The sequence below is a fragment of the Bubalus bubalis genome, chromosome 5 (assembly GCF_019923935.1).
Source record: "Bubalus bubalis isolate 160015118507 breed Murrah chromosome 5, NDDB_SH_1, whole genome shotgun sequence".
Lineage (NCBI taxonomy): Eukaryota > Metazoa > Chordata > Mammalia > Artiodactyla > Bovidae > Bubalus > Bubalus bubalis.
Genome location: NC_059161.1, coordinates 85,873,786 through 85,892,503, shown reverse-complemented (window position 1 = coordinate 85,892,503; position 18,718 = coordinate 85,873,786). Strand labels below are relative to the sequence as shown.

General features: G+C 40.4%; 1 protein-coding gene across 1 annotated transcript; it reads left to right on the top strand.

Moving 5' to 3' along the window:
- Positions 1–4,229: 4,229 nt before the first annotated feature.
- Positions 4,230–15,626, top strand: LOC102402449 (tripartite motif-containing protein 64-like). Its single transcript, XM_044943393.2, has 7 exons — positions 4,230–4,447; positions 7,309–7,723; positions 8,218–8,313; positions 8,981–9,211; positions 9,950–9,972; positions 14,222–14,319; positions 14,900–15,626. The coding sequence occupies exons 2-7, from the start codon at positions 7,313–7,315 to the stop codon at positions 15,397–15,399; spliced, it is 1,359 nt and encodes a 452-aa protein (XP_044799328.2). The 5' UTR covers positions 4,230–4,447; positions 7,309–7,312; the 3' UTR covers positions 15,400–15,626.
- Positions 15,627–18,718: the final 3,092 nt, after the last annotated feature.

Below are 18,718 nucleotides of genomic sequence, written 5' to 3'. Positions count from 1 at the left end.
CACTAAGGTATCAAGGAGTAAGATGAACCCTCAAAACTCTACTCTTTTCATATGTAGGAACACAACTTCATGTAAAGAAACTGCCTGCAAATGCAGGATACCCCAGGTTTGATCCCTGGGCTGGGAAGATCCCCTGGAGGAGGAAATAGCAACCTACTGTACTCTTGCCTGGAGAATCCCATGGACAGAAAAGCCAGACAGGCTATAGTCCATGGGATCACAAAGACTCAGACATGACTCAGCATGCATGCATGCACTTGTGTGATACTAACTGTCCATGAGAACCAAAAATGAAGCTAGCCAAGAATATTTAGAAAAGTTTAATGAGATGGCACTAGCTTTAAACACATTTTAAAATGAACTAAAATTACAAAAGCAGTCCCATAATGGTACATGAATTCCCAAATAGTTTAGTAATCTCTGCACTAAGACACTTACCCAGATCATGGGCAAATGCATAGCATAGTACAAATAAATCAAATGTATGGCAAAAAGCATGATTCCCTTACAACCAGGAGCATGAGAAACGGATTGGAACAGAAACCAGAGAAATTTAAATGTGGCCAAGATAATTAGTGCCACTGAGTCACAGGAGGCTGGTTTTAAGGAAAAGCTAATGCACAGAGTCGGACAAGACTGAAGCAACTTAGCAGCAGCAATGCAGATCAAGGAGTTTTAAATTTTTAATTTCTAATGATTGAGATAAGAAAATCTCATTGAAAGTTAAAAGTACAAAAATACATATAGAATTATTACTGCCCACATGCCCATCTCCATTTCGAAGATAAGGAAGGGCCAACTCCTCACTTCAGAGAGAAGGGAGAAAGACGTCAGAAGCTTGACAATGTTGCTAAAGGAAACTTCTCTATGTCCAGTCAATCGTATCTTCCCCTCCACAGTTCACTGCAGGAGTCCTGAGGGACAAGATCACTCACAGAGAAACAGGGAGTCACAGACTCCTGGGAGCTCTGTCACACCTATGGTGGGCAGAGAATCCAATGGACGGAAAAGCCTGGTGGACTTCAGTCCAGAGGATAGTAAAGAGTCAGACACGACTGAAGCGACTGAGCAGGCACACACATTTACTGAATACAAGTTAAATAACCGTGGTGACAAAGTACAGCCTTGCCGTACTCCTTTCCCAGTTTGGAACTAGTCTGCTGTTCCATGTCTGGTTCTAACTCTTCCTTCTTGATGCACACAGCAGGTGTCTCAGGAGACAAGTAAGGTGGTCTCCTACTCCAAGCTCATGAAGAATTGTCCACGACTTGTTGTGATCCACACAGTCAAAGCTTTAGTGTAGTCAGTGAAGCACAAGTGGATGTTTTTCTAGAATTCCTTTGCTTTCGCCATGATCCAACAAATGTTGGCAATTGGATATCGGGTTCCTCTGCCTCTTTGAAATCTAGCTTGTACATCTGGAAATTCTTGGTGCATGTACTACTGAAGTCTAGCATGAAGGATTTTGAGCATAAACTTGCTAGCATGTAAAATGAGGGCAATTATAGGGTAGTTGATCATTCTTTACCATTGCCCTTCATTGGAATGAAAAGTGACCTTTTCCAGTCCTGTGGCCACTACTGAGCTTTCCAAATTTGATGAAATATGGAGTGCAACAGTTTAATGGCATCATCCTTTAGGAATTAAATAGCTCAGCTGGAATTCCATCACCTCCACTAGCTTTGTTTGTTGTAATACTTTCTAAGACCAACTTTACTTCATATTCCAGGATCTTTGGCTCTAGGTTAGTGACCTCAGCATCGTGGCTATCCAGGTCATTAAGAACCTTCTTGAATAGTTTTTCTCTGTATTCTTGCCATGTCTTCTTAATCCCTTCTGTTTCTGTTCAGTCCTTAATGTTTCTGTTGTTTATCATTCCTACCCTTGCACGTAACAGTCCTTGATATCTCCAATTTTTTGAAGAGATCTCAAGTCTTTCCATTCCCTTGTTTACCTCTATTTTTTGCATTGTTCATTTAAGAAGGCCTTCTTATTTCTCCTTGCTAGTCTTGGAACTCTGTGTTCAGTTGAACATATTTTTCCTTTTCACCCTTGCTTTGATTTTTTTTCTTTCCTCAGCTATTTGTTAAACCTCTTCAGACAACCACTTTGCTTTCTTGCATTTACTTTTTCTTTAGGATGGTTTTGGTCACTGTCTCCTGTACTATGTTACTAACCTTCCTCCATAGTTCTTCAGGCATTCTGTCTGTCAAATCTAATACATTGAGTCTATTTATGACTTTCAGTGTATGATCATAAGGGATTTGATTTAGCTCATATCTGAAGGTCCTAGAGGTTTTCCCTACTTTCTTCAATTTAAGGCTGAATTTTGCAATAAGAACTCACAATGTGAGCCATAGTCAACTCCACATCTTGTTTTTACTGACTGTATAGAGATTCTCCACCTTTGGCTACAAAAAAAAAAATAATAATAATCAATCTGATTTTGGTATTGATCAAAATGCACTCTATGTATGGTGATGTCCATGCATAGAGTCATCTCTTGGGCTTTTGGCAAGGGTGTTTGCTATGACCAGTTTAGTCTCTTGACAAAACTCTGTTAGCCTTTGCCCTGCTTCATTTCATACTGCAAGGCCAAACTTGACTGATAGTCCAGGCTTCTCTTGACTTCATACGTTTGCAATCCAATTTTTATGATTAAAAAGACATCTTTCTTTTAACGTTAGTTCTAGAAGGTGCTGTAGGTCTTCATAGAATTGGTCAACTTCAGTTTCTTCCACATCAGTGGTTGGAGCACAGACTTGGATTTCTGTAGTGTTGAATCATTTGCCTTGGAAACAAACTGAAATCATTTTGTCATTTTTGTGATTGCACCCAAGTACTAAAGGAACTTAGGAGCCTCTTGATGAAAGTGAAAGAGGAGAGTGAAAAAGCTGGCTTAAAACTCAACATGCAAAATACTAAGATCATGGCATCTGGTCCCATCACTTAATGACAGATAGTTGGGGGAACAATGGAAACAGTGAGAGACTTTATTTTGCAGGGCTCCAAAATCACTGCAGATGGTGACTGCAGCCATGAAATTAAAGATGCTTGCTCCTTGGAAGATGTTATGGCCAACCTAGACAGCGTATTGGAGAAGGCAATGGCACCGCACTCCAGTACTCTTGCCTGGAAAATCCCATGGATGGAGGAGCCTGGTAGGCTGCAGTCCATGGGGTCGCTAAGAGTTGGACACGACTGAGCGACTTCAATTTCACTTTTCACTTTCATGCATTGGAGAAGGAAATGGCAACCCACTCCAGTATTCTTGCCTGGAGAATCCCAGGGACAGGGGAGCCTGGTGGGCTGCCGTCTATGGGGTCGCACAGAGTCAGACACGACTGAAGTGACTTAGCAGTAGCAGTAGCAGACAGTGTATTACAAAGCAGAGACATTACTTTGCTGACAAAGATCTGTCTAGTCAAAGCTATGGTTTTTTTCAGTAGTCATGTATCAATGTGAGAGTTGGACCATAAGGAAAGCTAAGTGACAAAGAATTGATGCTTTTGAACTATAGTGTTCCAGAAGATTTTTGAGAGCCCCTTGGACTGTAAGGAGATCCAACCAGTCCATCCTAAAGAATATCAGTCCTGAATATTCATTGGAAGGACTGATGCTGAAACTGAAACTCCAATACTTTGGCCACCTGATGCAAAGAAATGACTCATTGGAAAAGACCCTGATGCTGGGAAAGATTGAAGGCAAGAAGAGAAGGGGAGGACAGAGGATGAGTTGTTTGGATGGCATCACTGACTCGATGGACATGAGTTTGAGCAAGTTCCCAGAGTTGGTATGGACAGGGAATCATGGCATGTGGCAGTTCATGGGGTGGACTAACAAAGAGTTAGACATGACTGAGCCACTGAACTGAAGTGAACTGAACTGCATTTCAGACTCTTGTTGACCATGAGAGCTACTCCATTTCTTCTAAGGGATTCTTGCCCAAAGTAATAGATATACTGGTCATCTGAAATTAGAACTATGATGCAGTTCATTAAATGGAGATATTCACATCTGGGGAGTTTATTTATTATCCAAACAGCAACTTCATGGATTACAACTATAAATTCAAAATGTGACTTTTTAGCAGAGACTGGATTGTGACAATTGGATTAAGTTGGTCTCAAAGGACTTCAATCATTGGCATCTGAAAGTGTTTTCAGCCCTGGGAAAATCTAATCATGTGCACCTATACCTTTTCACAGGGCTGATAACACTATCACTTGGAAGAGATGGGTGTGGTCTTCAAAGACTATGTATAGCATCTCTTGAAGATCCACACTCACTTTTCTCCAGAGTCCAGAGCTGTCTGGACTGGAGTTGGCTGCATTGTGGAGACTTCGGGAAGTTTCTGCCAGGCAGAGGTGAACACCTAAAGCTGAACTGAATCGTGCAGAGTTACTTACAGCATAGGAGTAGAACATTTCATCAACTGTACCCAGTGGTGAGTTCTAATCAAAGTAAATGAAATTCAGCTATGTTCACTTAGGAATGAAACTTTAATGGTGATTATGGACAGAAATGGAATTTTTTTTTTTTACTATCAGTAATATCTGTATGTATGTAATGCATCAAGCATTTATTCCCTCTGGGATTTGCAAACAAGTAATGTCTTTATCTATACTATGTCAAGTAATTTCCTTATAAAATGTGCATAAAAGTAGAAAATTAGTAAATATTGTTTAGAAGATTAAAAGAGTTAACCCATAAAAAAGGAGTTAATCTAATGGAAAGCTGATTCTTTATCACAGAGCCAAAGTGAAGCCCATTTAGTTCTTCTATTATTTTAATGCAATCATGATTCCCAGTGTCATTAGCATAAAAGTGGTTTTATTCGTAAAGAATTCTTAGTCAGTTTCTAGCCCACTCTACACATGGCTTCTTTATACTTTCTCCCTGTTCATCAGCTATCTCATTTGATGCACATATTTATAAATATGTAAGTATTTATAAAACACATAGTATTCCTAAAATGTTCAACATAATGAATACATTTCATAGTCTTTACACAGATGAATATGAGTTAAATGGTTAAATTAATCAGAAAACCTTCTTGAAATGGTCACAGTTGCTATCATTTTAAAGACATCACTTTGCAGTCCATAAGTGAAAAGTGTTCAAAATAGATCCAATCAACCAATAGGGACTCCAAAAAAGTGGAATTGGCCAAGAAGGAAACATCAAAAAACAAAAAATCTGATGTTGCTTCCATTAACCAGATATTTGGAATTTCCAGTGTAGAGCGGAAACCCTTGTGTATATTCAAACTTATTTCTATGGTTTTAGTAAACAATGTATAGTCAAATTGGAACCTCCCTGATGATTCAGACGGTAAAGTGTCTGCCTGCAATTCGGGAGACCCGGGTTCAATCCCTGGGTTGGGAAGATCTCCTGGAGAAGGAAACGGCAACCCATTCCAGTATTCTTGCCTGGAAAATCCCATGGATGGAGGAGCCTGGTAGGCTACAGTCTATGGGGTCGCATAGAGTTGAACACAACTAAGTGATTTCACTTTCACTTTCTTTCAGTTCAGTTCAGTTGCTGAGTCAATCGTGTCTGACTCTTTGTGACCCCATGAATCACAGCACACCAGGCCTCCCTGTCCATCACCAACTCCCGGAGTTCATTCAGACTCACGTCCATCGAGTCAGTGATGCCATCCAGCCATCTCATCCTCTGTCATCCCCTTCTCCTCTTGCCCTCAATCCCTCCCAGCATCAGAGTCTTTTCCAATGAGTCAACTCTTCGCATGAGGTGGCCAAAGTATTGGAGTTTCAGCTTTAGCATCATTCTTTCCAAAGAAATCCTAGGGCTCATCTCCTTCAGAATGGACTGGCTGGATCTCCTTGCAGTCTAAGGGACTCTCAAGAGTCTTCTCCAACACCATAGTTTAAAAGCATCAATTCTTCAGTGCTCAGCTTTCTTCACAGTCCAACTCTTGCATCCATACATGACCACAGGAAAAACCATAGCCTTGACTAGACGGACGTTTGTTGGCAAAGTAATGTCTCTGCTTTTGAATATGCTATCTAGCTTGGTCATAACTTTCCTTCCAAGGAGTAAGCATCTTTTAATTTCATGGTTGCAGTCACCATCTGCAGTGATTTTGGAGCCCCAAAAAACAAAGTCTGACACTATTTCCACTGTTTCCCCATCACTTTCTTTACTAAACAACTGATTCTTTTTTTTACAGATTATTGTTATAGTGGGAACATTCACCAGTTCAAAATAGGACAAACTCTGATTATCTGAAATGACTCCAGGAACAATTGTCTTCCTGAACTAGCAATGACATATTTATTTTTTCTTTTTGTCTTAAAAGGAATAGTTTTGTTAGTTTAAGTTGTAAGTAAACACTGACCAGTTTACAGTTTCAGAATGTCAAAGTTAAAAAAACATTAATTATATTAAGTTTAAATTATTCTTAAACAATTTTGTTTGGCTTTAGAAAAGCATATATGTCACTTCAGGCATAGAGAACATTAGCGAAGAGACAAAGTGTGTGTTAGTGTGGGTTTTAAGTAGGGCAAAATGGAAAGAGAGAGACAGATTGAGATTATATATATGCTTTTGTACAAATCAGCTGACAAAAATTACTCTGGAGTCATCCTAATATTTATCTTCAGGCTAACTTTAAACAAAAAAAAAGAAAATAGTTGCAAGTGACTCTCTTATCTAATTGCATCCTTTTTATTATAGCAGGAATACAACCCATCTGTAGTCACCATTTCCAGGGTTGTACTGTGTTTCTGCTTAGTCATTCAGTCATGTCCAACTCTGCAACCCCATGGACTGTAGCCCACCAGGCTCCACTGTCCACAGGAATTCCCAAGCAAGAGTACTAGGACCAGTTGCCATTTCCTTCTCCAGGGCATCTTCCCAACCCAGGCCTCCAACCCACATTTCCCATTTCTCCTAAATTGTAGGCAGATTCTTTACCCACTGAGCCATTGGGGAAGTCCAGGTGCAATATTGGTAAAGAACCCACCTGGAAATCCAGGACACTTAAGAGACATGGGTTCAATCCATGGTAGCAAACATCCCCTGGAGGTGGGCACAGCAACCTACTCCAGTATTTTTTCCTTGAGAATCCCATGAACAGAGCCTGGTGGATTACAGTCCATAAGATCACAAAGAGTTGGACACGACTGAGCGACTCAGCATGCAGGTTTGTGTTGGGGTTTAGCAAATACGGAAATTAGACAGAGTTCAAGACAGGACTGTGCCAAAGGCTTTATTTTCCCTGATCAGGGCAGAAGAAAGACTTCCTCTCTTATCATTTCTATTTCTATCTTTAATTGTCAGAAACATGGATTCAGACACACTGCAGGCCTTCCAGAGTGAACTCACCTGCTCCATCTGCATGAACTGCTTCCTGGACCCCGTCACCATAGACTGTGGGCACAGCTTCTGCCGTCCCTGTCTGAGCCTTTGCTGGGAAGAAGGCCAGACTCCAAGGAGCTGCCCTGAGTGCAGGGGAATAGCAGAGAGGCCCGGTTTCCAAACCAATATTGTCCTCAAGAGGCTGGCTTCCCTTGCCAGACAGGCCAGAGCTAACTACGACCACAGCTCTGAGGAGCAGATCTGTGTGACACACCAGGAAGCCAAAGGCCTCTTCTGTGAGGTTGACCAGACCCTGCTCTGTGGGCTCTGCTCTGAACGCCCCGAGCATGCAGCTCACAGCCACAGTCTGATACACAGGGCTGCTGAGGAGTCCCGGGTAGGTGATGCCTCTCAAGCAATTTGGGATCTAGAGGCTCCTAAGTCAGAGAGGAAGACGAGGATGCTGTGATGGTGATGGGGGTGGAGATAGTGGAGGTGGGATTTCTGAATGTGTATCCTCACATATAATGTGTCCTCTCAGTGTTGTTGCCCAATTGTCCACACGTGTGGAAATGCAGCATCCCGGGGCGGGTGGTGCCAGGGACAAAGGCTTCTGATGGGAACTTGAGGCTTTCCTAATCAAGCTATATAAATATGTGATTCTCAATTTCTTAGTGATTAGATTTCATGATCTGTAACATTTCCCCAATTCTGTAGCATACACTTTTGTCACTATCCTCTTGGTGTTAGATTCAGATTAATGTGGGAAAATCTGACCACAGCATTCTAACTCAAGGTTTCTGTGTAACCAACAACTGCCTTTGTTCAGGAATAAGGGAGTGAAATTTACAGTGTCATCTTCTGTGTCTAAATCCCCTGGGTATTTTGCAGGAGAAACTTCTAAAGAGAATGGGCTCTTTATGGAAAATCAGAGAAGAAATGCAAATCATTCTGAACCAGGAAGCTAAAAAAACTAGGTCATTTAAGGTAAGAATAAAAACACTCCTATTTATTTCTATAGATAGTGATATAATTCTAGCTTTTAGGTCTATTTACATTTCCATTAAAGAATATTAATCTCTTCCCTTGAAAAGGCATGGTTTCAAACAACCTATCAGTAGTCAACAATTGAAACAGGCCAATACAGGCTAGTTCAAGGAATGCTAGTACATGGGAAAACCTTGGCATGAAAAGTGTTCCTAGGCAAAATTTTGAGGATTTGATTAAAATTCAGAAATGAAGTATAAGACAACACTGTACTAAGTGTTACTCTGTAGTAGAGGAGAAGAATATAGAAGTACCTAGAGGGAAAAGAGAACATCTTGTAAAAGTATACAAAATGGGGTTTACCACATTAAAGAATATTTAGAAAAATCAGGGCAAGGAACAAGAGAAAAACATGATCCAAATTAAAGAGGAAATAATTGATAGAGTAAGAACCCTGAAGAATCCTTCTAAGGGGAGAGCTTGGGACCCCTCAGATAGCTTGAATCAAACAGGGCCAGAGACTAGGAACTCAGAGAAACCTTGGACAGGAAGATACTTGAGGACAACAGTTTGTCTAGAATGTTCTTGATGACATCAAGGAAATAATATTGGAAGCTTTCTTTTGAATGTGAGCATAAGCAATACTTTGAATCCACTATCCCCACAGGACTACGTGGCCTTAAGGAAGGAGATGATTACAGCTGAATATCAGAGGATGCTTCTGTTGCTCCGGGAGGAGGAACAACTGCATCTGGAGGCCCTGGAGCGAGAAGCCAAGGAGATGTGTGAACAACTCGAGGAGAGTGTGTTCAGAATGACTCAGTACAGAGCAAGTCTGAAAGAAATGTACAGAGAGCTGACTGGGATGTGCTGCAAGCCGGACAGGGAGCTGCTCCAGGTGAGAAAGGAGGGTTCGTCCTCAGAGAGAAACACTCTTTTAGACGACTTGCTGTGACACTGGAACATTCACTGCTTAAACTGACACTCTCAGCTGAGGGATGGTGCTCCTTGACCCCCATTATTGTATTAGTCCAGTCCCCTAATTCAAAATATTCTCGTAATCTTTGGAAGATTTTTGTCCATGTCTTAGCTAAAATAGGACTATATTTTTACAGTGTGATCAGGAGTACTATCCAGACAGATGATCTAAAATTAGCAAAATTCTGTGACCAGTGGAAAGTTAACTTTCTTGGAGTAAATCTCAGTATGTGTTCCCCTAAACCTTTGTCACTCCCCGTTATCCCAAATTTTCCAGAGACACTGAAGCTTCACCTGTTCTCTAGGCAAGGTTGTTACAACGAGTTATCAGTTTCACTCTATAGTTAAATACGGTTCCCTGTTTTCGCTATTGCTTTGTTAAATGTGGAGCTCTGTCCTTGAGAACAGCACTGGCAGTGGGCGATACTGGAATCCTAGATGTTGCTGCATCATTACGCAGACTCTTCTGACCTCCTTCCTTCCATAATGTGCCCTGAGGAAGCCCCCCATGTTTTAGCTTAGGCTGTGTTACTAGGATGCCTTCTGAGTATTCCTTAGAAGATAATTTAAAAAACAATAACATTGAATAAAGAATAGAGAAGAAGACGCAAAATGACAAAAGTCTCATGATTAACATGATCTTTGTTTTTCTTTGCAGGTCTTGGCAAATGTATTGGAAATGTGAGTATACACTAAAGTTTTATGTCTGGAAAAGTTGTTATCTTTTTGATGAAGTAGACGCACAGTACCATGGGAGATTGTTTTCAAGTCCTCCTCAGTATTTAAACTCCAGGATACAGGGTTCCTTATACAAAATGCCTTAGTATTTGCAGTTAACTTACAGGCATATTGCCATACACTTTGTCATCTCTAGATGACTTATAACAACTAACACATAAAATGTAAATTAAATGCATTGTAAATAGTTCCCTGGTATGTGGCATTTTCAAGTTTTACTTTCTGGAATTTTTTTTCTGAATATTTTCCATTGAGAACCAGGAGTAAGGATGGGGGAAATGGATAGGCTGGGAATCTGGGGTTGACATATATACACTGCTGTATTTAAAATATATTTAAAATAGTTGGTTCAAGAAGTACCTCCCATGAAATAAATAAATGTGCAAATAAACAAGTACATAAACAAATAACTGAGAATTTATAAATCGAATCCACGTGTACATCCATATGTGCAGCACCCTCATATACAGATGACCAATATTGTCTTTATGGCTATTTTCTATTCTATTTCAAAAGAATTTCAATCCTTGGCCTCAGAAGTTTCCCTCTTATTTGGCTGAAATCCAATATACCTGAAAACATTCTGACATTCTGGGCTTTATTTTACCCACTCACCCCATCCTCTCCAACCTCACCACGTTAAGCTTAGTGAAGGGATTTTCTAAGATATCACAGAGGAAGCAACTATGCTAATGAGTTGGAAAGTGGAAAAGGCCTGAAAGAGGCAAATCCCCTAAGAATGAGAACAGAACTGTCCTTTTGTTTTGAGGAGTAGCAGTGACGCAGCTTGTTCCATCATTGCAAGGTCCCTTGTAGGCAGAACCTCAGAGGGAGTGGCTTTCTGCTGCCCACTGAGAAGGTAGACTTTTTGGACCAAAATAACCAGGTTGGAATTGGATCCCTTGCTGGGCTGACAGGAGCAAACAGGTCTGGCTTGATGAACTCTTCCTTGTAGACACTGAATGTATCCTTGATGGCTACTTACTGACTGAAGTCTCAAAGGCTTAGCCTGAACTTTCTGTCTGTAAAATGCCCAGTATCTTTGCATTATCCATATGGAATAGAGGAAGGGAATGAGGTTCAATGAGTTGAAAACTGGAATAATATCTGAAAACAATGGGGAAGTTGAGTGGATGTGACTGGTGATAGAAGCAAGGTCTGATGCTGTGAAGAGCAATATTGCATAGGAACCTGGAATGTCAGGTCCATGAATCAAGGCAAATTGGAAGTGGTCAAACAGGAGATGGCAAGAGTGAATGTCGACATTCTAGGAATCAGCGAACTGAAATGGACTGGAATGGGTGAATTTAACTCAGATGACCATTATATCTACTACTGTGGGCAGGAATCCCTCAGAAGAAATGGAGTGGTCATGATGGTCAAAAAAAGAGTCTGAAATGCAGTACTTGGATGCAATCTCAAAAAGGACAGAATGATCTCTGTTCGTTTCCAAGGCAAACCATTCAATATCACAGTAATCCAAGTCTATGCCCCATCCAGTAACGCTGAAGAAGCTGAAGTTGAATGGTTCTATAAAGACCTACAAGACCTTTTAGAACTAACACCCAAAAAAGATGTCCTTTTCATTATATGGGACTGGAATGCAAAAATAGGGAGTCAAGAAACACCTGGAGTAACAGACAAATTTGGCCTTGGAATATGGAATGAAGCAGGGCAAAGACTAATAGAGTTTTGCCAAGAAAATGCACTGGTCATAAAAAACACCCTCTTCCAACGACACAAGAGAAGACTATACATGGACATCACCAGATGGTCAACACTGAAATCAGATTGATTATATTCTTTGCAGCCAAAGATGGAGAAGCTCTATACAGTCAGCAAAAACAAGACCAGGAGCTGACTGTGGCTCAGACCATGAACTTCTTATTGCCAAATTCAGACTTAAATTGAAGAAAGTAGGGAAAACCACTAGACCATTCAGGTATGACCTAAATCAAATCCCTTATGATTATACAGTGGAAGTGAGAAATAGATTTAAGGGCCTAGATCTGATAGATAGAGTGCCTGATGTACTATGGACTGAGGTTCGTGACATTGTTCAGGAGACAGGGATCAAGACCATTCCCATAGAAAAGAAATGCAAAAAAGCAAAATGGCTGTCTGGGGAGGCCTTACAAATAGCTGTGAAAAGAAGAGAAGCGAAAAGCAAAGGAGAAAAGGAAAGATACAAACATCTGAATGCAGAGTTCCAAAGAATAGCAAGAAGAGATAAGAAAGCCTTCTTCAGCGATCAATGCAAAGAAATAGAGGAAAACAACAGAATGGGAAAGACTAGAGATCTCTTCAAGAAAATCAGAGTTACCAAAGGAACAGTTCATGCAAAGATGAGCTCGATAAAGGACAGAAATGGTATGGACCTAACAGAAGCAGAAGATATTAAGAAGAGATGGCAAGAATACACAGAAGAACTGTACAAAAAAGATCTTCATGACCCAGATAATCACCATGGTGTGATCACTGACCTAGAGCCAGACATCCTGGAATGTGAAGTCAAGTGGGCCTTAGAAAGCATCACTACGAGCAAAGCTAGTGGAGGTGATGGAATTCCAGTTGAGCTATTCCAAATCCTGAAAGATGATGCTGTGAAAGTGCTGCACTCAATATGCCAGTAAATTTGGGAAACTCAGCAGTGTTAACAGGACTGGAAAAGGTCAGTTTTCATTCCAATCCCAAAGAAAGGCAATGCCAAAGAATGCTCAAACTACCACACAATTGCACTCATCTCACAGGCTAGTAAAGTAATGCTCAAAATTCTCCAAGCTAGGCTTCAGCAATATGTGAACCGTGAACTTCCAGATGTTCCAGCTGGTTTTAGAAAAGGCAGAGGAACCAGAGATCAAATTGCCAACATCTGCTGGGTCATCAAAAAAGCAAGAGAGTTCCAGAAAAACATCCATTTCTGCTTTATTGACTATGCCAAAGCCTTTGACTGTGTGGATCACAATAAACTGTGGAGAATTCTGAAAGAGATGGGAATACCAGACCACCTGACCTGCCTCTTGAGAAATTTGTATGCAGGTCAGGAAGCAACAGTTAGAACTGGACATGGAACAACAGACTGGTTCCAAATAGGAAAAGGAGTACATCAAGGCTGTATATTGTCACCCTGCTTATTTAACTTCTATGCAGAGTACATCATGAGAAACGCTGGACTGGAAGAAACACAAACTGGATCAAGATTACCAGGAGAAATATCAGTAACCTCTGATATGCAGATGACACCACCCTTATGGCAGAAAGTGAAGAGGAACTCAAAAGCCTCTTGATGATAGTGAAAGTAGAGAGTGAAAAAGTTGGCTTAAAGCTCAACATTAAGAAAACGAAGATCATGGCATCCGGTCCCACCACTTCATGGGAAATAGATGGGGAAACAGTGGAAACAGTGTCAGACTTTATTTTTCTGGGTTCCAAAATCACTACAGATGGTGACTGCAGCCATGAAATTAAAAGACGCTTACTCCTTGGAGGGAAAGTTATGACCAACCTAGATAGCATATTCAAAAGCAGAGACATTACTTTGCCAACAAAGGTCTGTCTAGTCAAGGCTATGGTTTTTCCTGTGGTCATGTATGGATGTGAGAGTTGGACTGTGAAGAAGGCTGAGTGCCGAAGAATTGATGCTTTTAAATTGTGGTGTTGGAGAAGACTCTTGAGAGTCCCTTAGACTGCAAGGAGATCCAACCAGTCCATTCTGAAGGAGATGAGTCCTGGGATTTCTTTGGAAGGAATGATGCTAAAGCTGAAACTCCAGTACTTTGGCCACCTCATGAGAAGAGTTGACTCATTGGAAAAGACTCTGATGCTGGGAGGGATTGGGGGCAAGAGGAGAAGGGGATGACAGAGGATGAGATGGCTGGATGGCATCACTGACTCGATGGACATGAGTCTCAGTGAACTCCAGGAGATGGTGATGGACAAGGAGGCTTGACGTGCTGCAATTCATGGGGTCGCAAAGAGTCGGACACGACTGAGCGACTGATCTGATCTGATCTGATATTTAGGAGAAGAATCTGGTAATGTTTTTATATTCCAAACTGTGTAGAATATATTGTATATGCATTTAACCAAAAATAGAATTCTAACAAAATGTCCTGGGTTAAAAACTGCTTTTTTCGTAATGGCCATATGATTAGCCTTTGGCCTTGACTTGTATCTATGTCATTTGTTACAGGATTGACTTGGCAGAGATGCAGAAGCCTCAGCCAGTGAACCCAGAGCTCACTTGCTGGCCTGTCACTGGAATCCTAGACACGCTGAACAACTTCAGAGGTAAGAGTCAGCCCTGTGTGATCAGGACTCTGCTTCACTAGAGCTTCCTGGGAAGGAGCCTCCTTTTAATGTTATTTTATTTTTATCTGAAATTATGATACTATATGACTTTCCCAAGTTGTTGCATCTTTTCTGCCTGTATATTTGGGTTGCAAAGATCAAGCCTGTACTTTACAACCTACAGTTTAATGAAAATGCAAAGTCATATACATATATTTAGTTACATCTGACATAGAGCAAAAGAGAGCAATCACATTGCTCATATGGTTATAAAGAAACAGAATATTCAGTTTTCAGAGTGATCATCAAGAGACTGAGATTAAATCAGACTTCATGCAGTTCATGATATATCTGTCTTTTTCTTTTTTGATATGATTTAAGGTGTTTATATATGCCATATATATAGTAGTAACTCTTCCTCTTCGGAGAAGGGCAGTCTGAACTCACTTTGCTGTCTTTGTTTTGGGTTTTCTTGGAGGAGGGAAAATGAAAAAAAATCTGTGGGTAGGGAACCTCTGCCTTCTGCCTCTCAGAGACGTGGAAATCCCACTTGCTAACCTGATTTCTGCTCTTTCTGCAGTGGATAACATTCTGAGTCAGACAATGACCATTCACCATATGAGCCTTTCTGAGGATGGCGATGATGCAAGTGTGATGTTCAGAGATGAGCACCACGGCGCGTCCAGACAGCCTCAGATTGTGGAGAGTGTCGTGTCCTGGGGAGCTCGGGCCTTCACCTCCGGGAGGCATTACTGGGAGCTGGATGTGACGCACTCCTCCAGCTGGATTCTGGGCATCTGCAAAGATATCTTGATAACCGATACTAATATCAGTATTTATTCTGAAGAAGCATGTGTTTTGTTTTCCAAGAAAGTGAGCAATCATTATAGTCTCTTCACCAACACCCCACCCTACATTCAGTATGTGAAAAGGCCTCTGGGTAGGATTGGGGTGTTTCTGGATTATGACAATGGAACTGTGAGCTTCTATGATGTTTGCAGAGGATCCCTCATATACAGTTTCCTTCCTTCCCCCTTTTCCTTCCCTCTGAAGCCTTTCCTTTGTCTTAGGTCTCCATGAATTGTCAAATTCTGTGACCATTATTTTTACTTCTCCTCTGAGGTGTTCGCCAAAACCTCATGTGAGACCACAGGATAATCCCTGACTATCTCTGAGCACACTGTAATTTAATGAAGCATTGTGACTGCCTGTTTATATAAAATGACATGACCATGTTGAACATATAAGTTTGTTAATTAAATTTTCTTCTAATAAAAATTTATTATGGAGTATTTCATTAAATATAATCAATTGTGTTTCTCTTTTAAATAATAGTTCTATTAACATAAAAGTTATATACCATAACGATTATGCCATTTAAAGTACATAATTCGGTGTTTTTTAGTAATATACAAAAATTTGTGAAACAAGAACTGTCTAATTTCAGAACATATCCATCACTCCAAAAAGAAATCAATGCACATATTTACTCCCCATATCCCTTCCTGTGTCTTGTCACCCCCTTAATCCAGTTTTATTTTTCATGAATTTTTCTATTATATAGCTTCAATTAAATGGGTTCACACAATTTATGACTATTTATATCTGGTTACTTTCACTTATATTTTCAAGGTTCATCTACATTGTAAGCAGCGTGCTTTAATTGCATAAATGAACCAGACAGGTGCAGGAATGAAGTGGTATACTTATTTATATCAGGTTAGTAAATAAAAGGAATGGTGCTTAGTGTATAGTTCAAATCATGGTGGAACCTGTGATATCCACTCATCGGGGGCTTCTTGGGCTTTCCAAGGAATTACATAAATCTTTTGACCTAGAAACATCTTCTCTAGCATTCTTTCCAACAGAAATTATAACAAACAAGGACACATGGACCAAAGAATGTATTATATAGCATTTACAATAACTAAATCAGTAAATAGAAAATCAATCAAAATTTCTGAAATGTGGGATATCATTGAACAAAATATGCTACATATTAAACTATGTAAGTGACAATAGCTTGCACTTAGCCTATGATCTCTTGTATATTTTTTAACTAGTTAATATTCTAAAACAGTTGACTCCATATGACAGCAAAAAATATTAAAAAACCATTCACCATACTGAATGTTAAGAGGTTCAAAAGAGAAATCCACTGAAATCAGTCAAGTTCACAAACAGTAACATTAGTGGGCAAAATTTTAGTTTCTTTCTCTTGCATTCAGAAATGTGTATGATCAGACATGATCAATTTATTGAGTTCCAGACTATCTACCTAGTACACTTACTCAGTGTGGTCTTCATAATAAACATAATGGAACAAGGAGGTATTTTTATATTTGGTAAATTCTTTGGCATATAAACTCACAATGACTTTGTGACATGCCAACTTGGCAGGGCTACATGACAGAGGGGAAGTTAAGGCAGCAGCCAAGTTGAAACATGCCCACAGGGTCACCTGGTCTCTGATTATTTACACAAGCACTAAACTAATCCAAGAGCTATCGTGAAGGGCGTTTGCAGACACAAGTCTCTCATCCTGATTCTAAACCAGAGAGCTTACACTAATTTATCTTCCTAGCTGCTGTCTGAGCAGCTGGCGTTTTTTAAGTATATTTTTAATTGGAGGATATATATATATATATATATATATATATGTATATATCCCCTCTCCCTTAAGCCTCGTTCCCACCCGTCCCACAGCAGGGGCAGACTTTTCATTGAACATGCACTTACAGGCCTAATGTCATCCACTTCTGAGAACTCTGGGCTAACACCGTCATCAAACTCTTCCACTGAGGAGACCCAGAGCACCCATGTCTTCCAAAGAGGAAACTACACTTGTGTCTGGTGCCCTGATTTTTGTGACTGCTGCAATTTGTAAATACAGAAAAACAGAGAAATAATATAAAGTCACCTTTATGTCAGCATTCCTAAAAACACTTTATGACTAATTGGGAACACAAAATACTATTGTAGAAATTAACCTATACTGCCATACTTCATTTACCAAAGAATGGTGCTAGGGAAATTGGTTAAGAATTGAAAAATAATGACCTGGGGATGCTTACTAACAATTGTGGGCCCCCCAAGACAGTGGTTGTGCTTTTGCAATTCAAGATCATTTTCATTTTTTAAAATTTTTAATTTTGCATTGGAGTATAGCCGATTAACAAACAATGCTGTGATAGTCTCCAGTGAACAGCAAAAGGAGTCAGCCATACACATTCATGTATCCATTGTCCCACAAACCCTCTTCCCATCCAGGCTGCCACATATCATTGAGCAGGGTTTCATGTGCTATATAGTAGGTCCTTGTTGGTCATCCATTTTAAATACAGCAGTGTGCACCTGTCCATCCTAAACTCCCAGACTATCCCTCTTCCTCCCATTCTTCCCCGTGACATCCATAAGTTCATTCTCTAAGTCTATGAATCTTCAAGATCATTTTTAAATGCACATTCATAAACATTTAGGAGCATCGACGCCTTGCCTGAACGAAAGTTCAGTCATTTCAGTTGAGTCCAACTCTGTGACCCTATGGGCTGTAGCCCTCCAGACTCCTCAGTCCATGGAATTCTCCCTGCAAGTATACTGGAGTGGGTTGCCATTTCCTTCTCCAGTGGATCTTCCCTACCTAGGTGCCAAATCCATGTCTCCTGTGTCCCCTACATTGCAGGTGGGTTCTTTACCACTGAGCCACCTGGGAAGCCATCAACTCCTTAAAATGTATATAAATAGTACAGGGGTCTTGAAAGAGTTAAAAGCAGGGTCCTGATTCCCACTCTTCCCAAAAATTCTGCATTCTCCAGCTGATTGTCCAATGGGAAATATATCAGGAAAGAAAAGTGAGGATATTATGTGTTATTTCTTCAAAATATGTCTTTGTCCTAATTTTTCCACTGTGGTCACTAATGTTTCTGTTTTGTTCCAGAGCAACCTTTTAATGTCATTGGCCTGAAGGTGTGTTTGAGCTGGGGCCTTCCTCTACTGTCCCGCATGAGCTGGGTGGGGAGCACCAGGCAGAAACCCCTGGGCTGTTGTTGCTGGGGGGAGCTGGGGGGCTTGATCTGGAGCGTGGAGGTGAGGGGCAAGAGATGTTTCCATTCTGGAGTGGTGACCACAGGAGTTCTTACATTACAGTGTTCCTTTAAAATGCAAAAATCAATCAATTGATAAAATAAAGCTCCTCCTCCATGACAGAACGTATTTAAACTAACCTCAGGAAATAGATTTCCAAGTTTTCCAAGACATTTAGCTAAACTCTCTAAGTGATAAAATAATCTTTCCAACTTTTTTGGTAAATTAAAAATAAGAATGATTAATATTCAGAAAGTCACATATCAGTATATTTCAGGGTGGGTTTGTGAACTTTCACTTTCACTTTGTAGTACAG